Genomic DNA, 8,016 nt, shown 5'->3' with positions numbered 1-8,016 from the left:
ACACACGCCACTAGTGTGGCAACAAAATCATTGGGACGGCCATAGAACAGGATCCACGGTTACTTCCCTTGGTACCAGTGGACCAAAATGGTCCTTTTGTCAGTATTACAGTACAAAACCCATCCTTCTCATTTCTCATTGATACTAAAGCTAGTAGATCTATGATTACTTCAGCAAATGCTGAACACTTTCCACTAATTCAGTGTGCAGGAGTCCCTTTAGATTATCCAGAAACAAAACCTGTAAACTTTAAAATCGGCCTACTAAAAAAAAACACCATGATTGTGTTGTAGGACATTCTGTCCCTTTAAATCTGTTTGATAGAGATTTATTATGTATATTACAATGTGCCATTTATTGTACACCAGATGGTGTATTTGTAGATATTTCCTCTGAACCTTTAGGGTTATATTCAAATAACATCTGTAGAGATGAAGATGCCCTCTGTAGAGATGAAGATGCCCTTTTCTCTCATCTAACATCAGAACAAGGTGCAGAAAATTCCGATATGGAGAAATTAAAAGTAATCCCTCTACAGCTCTGTACTACCCATGAACATGATATAGGACTTTTGAAAGATGCAGAACCTGTGCGTATAACATTGAAAGCCTGTGAGCACCTGCCTACGGTAGTTCAGTATCCTTTTTCAGAAGAAACTTAAAAAAATCTAGCCAAGCTAAGAGTTTTGAGTGTGTGATACCTTAAACCTCTTGTAATAGAGGCCCATGGGATATATACAAAGGACCCCTTAATGACATCAAGTGTTCCAGCTACATGACTTCTGAATATCTATGACTTTTTATTTTTTAAGTCTGTATGGATAGATTCAGGCCAACAAAGCCAAATACCACTAGCTGTGGATATGCACATTTCACCTTTTTATGATCTCATCAGCACAGCATAAGTGGACTATTTGGCTATACTCTAGAAACACAGGGTCTTTAAACCCATCTGATGTTCATAACCATTAAGGTGTGTACAAAATATCTCAACTATCAACTAAACCAAAAAGTAAAAAGGTCACACAGACAAGCCACTCAGTAAAAACTACAAAACAACCTAGCCAAGCTAGAGTTTTCACTACGTGATACCTTAAACCTCCTGTAATAGAGGCCCATGGGATATGCAGTATCCAAATGACCCATTAAGACCATCACGTGTTTCAGCTGTATGGCTTCTCAATGTCCCTGATTTTTTGCTTTTTAAGTCTTTATGGACAGATTCAAGCCAACAAAGCCAAACACCACTGGCTGTGGACATGCAGGTTTTGGCCTTTGTATGATCTCATCCATATACCTACTTGGCCATAGCTTGGCTAGATTTTTTTGTAGTTTTTAATAATTAGTTTGTCTGTGTGACCTTTTTACTTTTTGGTTTATTTGTCTGTAGAAATGGAAAAGGAGTCAGACCTGCTATTTCTGCCATTTTACAATAAGGTATTATTGTCCTGACTCAGGGTTGTGTAACAATCCTATTTTACCAGTTAAGAAACCAGGGAAAAATACAAATAGATTTGTACAAGATTTATGAGAAGCGAACACAGTAGTAGCATAACATTTCCAGTAATCCCTAATCCTGCAGCAGTACTGAGCTCTGTTCCATCAGACACAACAACCTTCACTGTACTACATATATGTATACATACAGATATTTCAAGCATGGGCATTAATGCCTTTTTAGCCTACCAATATACCAGAACACTTGTTCCAATAATAAGTGTCCAGGCTAGCCTTAAAAATATCTAAACTAGTACTTGCTTTAAGTAATTTGGTAGTCTGTTCCAATTAGTACACTTCTCATTCCTATAACATCTTCTACATAAGTTGTCTAATGATTCTCTACTACGTTTTGATGACCCCAAACATTCCCAGAGGTAGTTATCTCTAAATGTTGTACATACCTAAATAAGATCTCATCTTAGATATGTATAAAAGATGCTGTACAAGTTCAGATATTTTAGTGTTTCCTACTAACTTAAATTTTCGCATTCATGGATGTTCTTGGTATTTTTCGGCTGTGCTCTTTCCATTTTACTCATGCTTGTTTTCTTATAAGGGTTCCATATTGTTATTCCATACTCAAGTGTGGCTCTGATGTAACTAACAAACAATGACTTCATAATTTCTGAATGACTAGACTTTATAAATCTTTTTATACAACCTATAGTTCTATAATTATCATTAAGCAATTAGTTGATAAGATTAGAAAAACTCAAAGCTGGATCTATCCATATACCCATGTCCTTAAATGAATATACAGTTTCAATCACTGGGTTCTGTATTAAATATTCACCTTTCAGTTTATATCTCTCAAATCTCATATGCTTAGTTTTTGATGTATTTATCAGCGTATTATTATCCTGTGCCCAAATCATCAATTTATTCAAGTTCTTTTGCAGACACGCCTTATCGGTAACACTTGTAATCAGTTTACCCAATTTCAGATCATTTGCATATACATTGTAGAGCACTTCAGATGAAAAAGTTAGGTCTGAATGATACTAAACAAGTAGTGGCCTAGGACAGAGCCCTGTGGGACACTGTAACTCAAACCAAGAGCTTCACCTCTCCAGTTTCTGTATGATACTTGCATGTCCTATTTGTAAGCCATGCAGCTATCCATCTTATCAAGAGCATATTGATACCTATTTGTTTTAATTTATTGATCCGCATTTTGTGTATGACCGTGTCAAATGCTGAAGTTAAATCTATATAAATTACATCACAGCATAATTTTTCATTCAAAGCTGTTACTATATTGTTATAGAACATCATGTTACCAGTGGTAATAGATCTATTTTCAACATATACATTCTGATATATGGTTTCAAGTCCCAAACTATCCAATTCTGACAATAACTTATCCAATATTACCTTCTCCATTATTTTTCTACAACATAAAAGTAAACTTAAGGGTTTGTCCTACTCCCCTTTCTCTTAAATACAAGTTTAATAAGTGCATGTCTCCAATGTTGAGAATCTCCCCCATATTTATATGACCTAGTGAATAATAAATATAATGGTACCATAAGTTCTTGGTGACGTGTTCTCAGGTCATTGTTACTAATTCCGTCTTCTCCCTGTGCTTTGTTTGGATCCAGTTTGCACAGTTCTTTTTCAATATAATCTAATTTGATTCCAGTATCTGGGGTTACCTGAGTGTCACTAGGATGGCTTATCACCACCTTTGTGGAGCCACACTGTTTTGCATAAGTTTTTGTAAATATATCTATAATCTGTTGTGACTGAGAATAAAGTTTAGAATCTACACACAGTTTATCAATTTGTATGTCTTTACTCCTTCCACATCTTATGTATCTATAAAAAAGCTTCCTATGATGATCAATATCTTTATGTAAATTTTCTTCAAATTTTTCTTGATCTTGTCTTACACTATGCTTAATTTGTGTGTCCAGCTTGGTTTATTTCATTTTTCAGTGTTGTAGTTTGACCTGTCTTCTATTTCTTTAATTTTGTCTTTCACCTCAATGAGGTATTTTGTTCTTATGGAAGAGTATCCACGACATTGTATGCCTAGATCCTGATGTTAAAACATTTTTTTTTATTTTTTGCACTTAATTTCTCTTTCAAAGTTTTTCACATTCCATCTGCAGTTTTTCCACTGAACACCTCACTCCAGTTAATTTTACATAGTGACTGTTTTGCTTCCATATTATCTGTAATTAATCTTCTGTGCATTGGTTTAGATTTCAGTTTGGCAGAATTATATGGCAACAAATTAACCTTTATAACCCCATGATCACTGCACATCAACAATGATAAAACGTGAAGTAACCATAACTTCTTTGGGAATACAAACAGTGTCTAGTATGTTCCATTCACTGGTTAGGTGTTTTTACAATCTGAAGCAGTTGTTTTTCCAGAACATACATTGTGAATAATTTCCGTACTAATGTTGTTGAATCAATATTATTCCAGTCTGTTTCTGGTAAATTTAAGTCCCCAGCTAATATTATTCTTCCCTCCTGTGTTTCATGCAAGAAATGTGTGAATTCCTCTAGGTCATCAGCACTTGACTTTGGTGGTCTGTACACTCCAACAGTTGTTATATGTTCCAGGGTTGTCTTTGTTGTCATCATTACACAGTCTGTAGTATTGGTGTTATCATCGAACATGCAATAATCTCAAAACTATATTTAATCCCTCTCAAACTCAAGGAAAATGGAAACTCAAACAAACTTCTAAACCACACAAAAAGAAACAGATGGCCTGGAAGCTCCCAAAAGGAATCCTAGAAACGAACCAAAATACAATGCAGCAAGTCTGTCAGCCAGATAATAATCCAAATAGTCGAAGTCAAATAAAAGTCTCTGTAAAAAGCCACCAATTTATTTAAGCCTTAAAATATAGCTGTCAGTCCCAATACCAACTTCTTCAGAAATAGTTAAATGTATCTACACCAAGTTACAAAATGGCCACCTTGACCTTTAAACTCTTACATCCATGACATCACTTCCCTTAATTCACCTTTAAAGGGATACAACATCACTACATATAATGAACATTATCCTGTCTCTTTCCTTACTTTAATGATATCACACTAAAATATAAATAAACATTGCAATAAACCATGATTACATTGATAAAAAACATTTTCTAAAAAAAGGACAATTAGTCCGAGCGGCTAGGATGGTTACCTTGTATGCTGATTTTATGTTGGAAATGGAAAGAATTAAAGAATTGTTTTTCAATAGAGGCTACCCGACCCCCATGTTGGTAGAGCTGGTAATGGAGGTAAAACATAAGAGAAGATCTGGTGTTTACCAACCGCTCTTGGAGTCATATCAGGGGGTATTGAATGTACATAATGAGTCAGAAAATAATTCTCAGTTTATCAATCAGTCCATGAGGTTTGTAATGACCTATAGTTTGGATGCTCCAGGAATAAGTTCCTTCATTAAAAGATTTTGGGCTGTTGCAATCAGTGAGTTTGATGGATTACAGCAGTTAGGTCAACAGGTAAAATTTACCTATAGAAAAGGCCCAGGCTTAAAGAATATCTTAGAAGGTTATTCGGGAGTATCAAACACAAGATCTGGAATGTTCACATGTAATTCATGTAGATATTGCAGATTTGTCAAAACGGGGCTCAAACTCCCTATACGTAATAGCATTTATACAGTTAAAGGAAGATACAATTGTAAAAGTTCCCATGTTATATATGTAGCAGTATGTAATTCCTGTCCGAGTTTTTTTGTGGGGAAAACGGACAGGAAATTATGCCAATGTATATATGAACATTCTTATGCCATAAAGAAGAATAAGGAAGAAAATGCCCTGGCTAAATATATTCACGAGCACCCTGAGCATGGTTTTAATTTCATGGCAATTAACCTTAAGCATGGAAGGGGGATGGATTCACTTTTGTTAGAAAGGAAGGAATTGCTTTGGCAGCTGAGACTCAGAGCATTTGTATCTCCGGGTCTAAATGGCATGCTGTCAATAGCATGTATATTAAAGTTAAAGAGCCTGGAGAGGTAGTCTCATTGACTGTCCGACACCCCTTATTATAGTCTAAAATGTCGCTTATGTGAAATTTTGTGCATATCCATGCATTTTATGTCACTATATTTATTTTAGAAATTGTAGTCAATTGTAGGTTAAAGTATGATTGTTTTTTTATCAATGTTATTTCAGTAGTGACTTTTTTTCCCTTTTTTTAGAAAATGTTTTTTATCAATGTAATCATGGTTTATTGCAATGTTCATTTATATTTTAGTGTGATATCATTAAAGTAAGGAAAGAGACAGGATAATGTTCATTATATGTAGTGATGTTGTATCCCTTTAAAGGTGAATTAAGGGAAGTGATGTCATGGATGTAAGAGTTTAAAGGTCAAGGTGGCCATTTTGTAACTTGGTGTAGATACATTTAACTATTTCTGAAGAAGTTGGTCTTGGGACTGAGCTATATTTTTAAGGCTTAAATAAATTGGTGGCTTTTTACAGAGACTTTTATTTGACTTCGACTATTTGGATTATTATCTGGCTGACAGACTTGCTGCATTGTATTTTGGTTCGTTTCTAGGATTCCTTTTGGGAGCTTCCAGGCCGTCTGTTTCTTTTTGTGTGGTTTATATTTAATCCCTATCAAAACACCTGCACCTGTTTTTTGTTAGAATGTCTGTTACAGTAAAAACATTTATACCCTAACAGAACGGGTTTCCAGTCATTGCTCTTTAAACATGTTTTACAATCAAAGACAACATCAATCTTGTGCAAACATAGCAAATTTTCCAATAAAAAACTTAATTATCAATGCTTCTAGCATTAACAACCATCAGAGATGCATAAAAATGTTGCTATTTGTGAACTAAAATGTTTGACCTGGCACAAATCCTGCCAAGTGTTTGTTGTTGTTGTTGTTGGTGGTCTTTTGGCTTTTCCCGGTTAGGGGTCACCACAGCGGAACTCCGGTCCGCTAATAATTGGCAGTTAGTTGTTTTATGGCATCGAGTTGCCAGCCCGACGCCCCACTTTCAAAGAAGGCATGCCCATTCAACGCATGTCTTTCAAATGCACACTCGACCACGGGGAGGACATGCAGACTCCACACAGAAGGCACTCCCAACCCAAAGCTGAGAATCGAATGGGAGAACCTCTTGCTATGAGGCAACAGTGCTACCGCTGCACCACCGCGGAAGGACTGCCAAGTGTTTGTTAAATATTGCAAAATATCTGCTGCTAAAATTCTCTTCCCTCACCTTGACAAATGCACACCATCCTGTCTGAACATGTGTGCCTAAACTAGGCTTGGATGTTCTACAAATTTCCATTTTTTAAAACAAGGCATTTTCTTCTTGTAGATATTTACCCCAAAAAATCTTTTCATTCACGGTGACCTGACTACCCTTTCTATGTGTGATTTGTGAAAAATTCATCCTAACAGCAGTACAAGCTATACTATGCAAGAGGGCTGCCAAGCAGCCTACTAACAGTCAGAGAGTCCTTGCGGATGAGATCATTTGGTTGATCACATGAATAAAAACAGATCCATACTAGCTTACATTAAGGAGTTCCGTGGCTTTTCTTACATCTTCTATTTTTGCTCCTGGCAAGCATAACACTATTTGATGTTCATTATCTTCTCTGCAATTGTATGTATCGGGTCCTCTAATAATTGAACCTCCAATTACAAGAATATCTTTTTTGACCAGATCTTAAGAATCTTGAACTTCTGATACAGTTATATCTGCTCAGTCAGTTGTTACAAAGTAATGATCTTCATCCCATTAGTCGTATTAATACAACCATTTTGATTGCATATTAAATTTGCAAGCATACAATTCTCATCCAGATGGTTTGTATATCCATAGCTTGAGCCATATAGTTAACATCTGTCTTTCTCTTTTTCTTCTTACAATGTTCTTCAATCCTTCCATGTTCAATTTTGATTTTTTCCTTTTCACCTGCCCCTTGCCTCTTTTTTTCTACCTTCTCTTTTGGAAAAATTATGCTTTTTTTCTATAGACTGAAGGTTTTCTGGTAGAAAAGTATTATGATTCCATGTAATCTGTGCATCACATAACAAAGCAGTGTCCTTTTTAGTATGCATTCTCTTTATTTTACAGACATTTATCAGTTTCTTTTTCTTTGTGGTTATTTGTTGTGAACTTTTTCCTTTCTTTCTTTTCTGTTTCTTTCTAAACACACTGAATCCTCAGATTGCTGAATATTTGCATCAAGAATTCCAAATTTGTCTGGGGCATCATCTTGTTTCACAAGGGTTGAATGATCGTTAAAGACAACAGACACATCATTTCATAAATGTGCATTATTTGCCCTTTGCCTAACATTATTTATCTCACCAGTCCAGTCAGGGCAGCCTCTGTGGTGCAACGGTTAGCGTTGCCACCTCACAGCAAGAGGTTCTCCAGTTCGATCCTCAGCTGGGGTGCCTTCTGTGCGGAGTCTGCATGTCCTCCCTGTGGACGCGTAGGTTTCCCCTGAGTGCTCCGATTTCCTCCCACATCCCAACGACATGCTGTAGGTGGATT

At 36.1% G+C, this 8,016-nt stretch overlaps 1 protein-coding gene across 1 annotated transcript in view; it reads left to right on the top strand.

Moving 5' to 3' along the window:
* Nucleotides 1-508: 508 nt before the first annotated feature.
* Nucleotides 509-8,016, top strand: part of LOC122797901 (zinc finger protein 595-like) — a 143,689-nt gene continuing 136,181 nt past the window's right edge. The window contains exon 1 of the mRNA XM_044066419.1: nt 509-628. Coding sequence (XP_043922354.1) covers nt 509-628 — 120 coding nt within the window. The remainder of the gene's footprint in view (nt 629-8,016) is intronic.

This window comes from Protopterus annectens, chromosome 3.part1, assembly GCF_019279795.1.
Source record: "Protopterus annectens isolate FY-2018-M chromosome 3.part1, PAN1.0, whole genome shotgun sequence".
In the NCBI taxonomy this organism is placed as follows: domain Eukaryota; kingdom Metazoa; phylum Chordata; order Ceratodontiformes; family Protopteridae; genus Protopterus; species Protopterus annectens.
The sequence above is the reverse complement of the archived record's forward strand: the minus strand, read 5'-3'. Positions and strand labels throughout refer to the sequence as shown.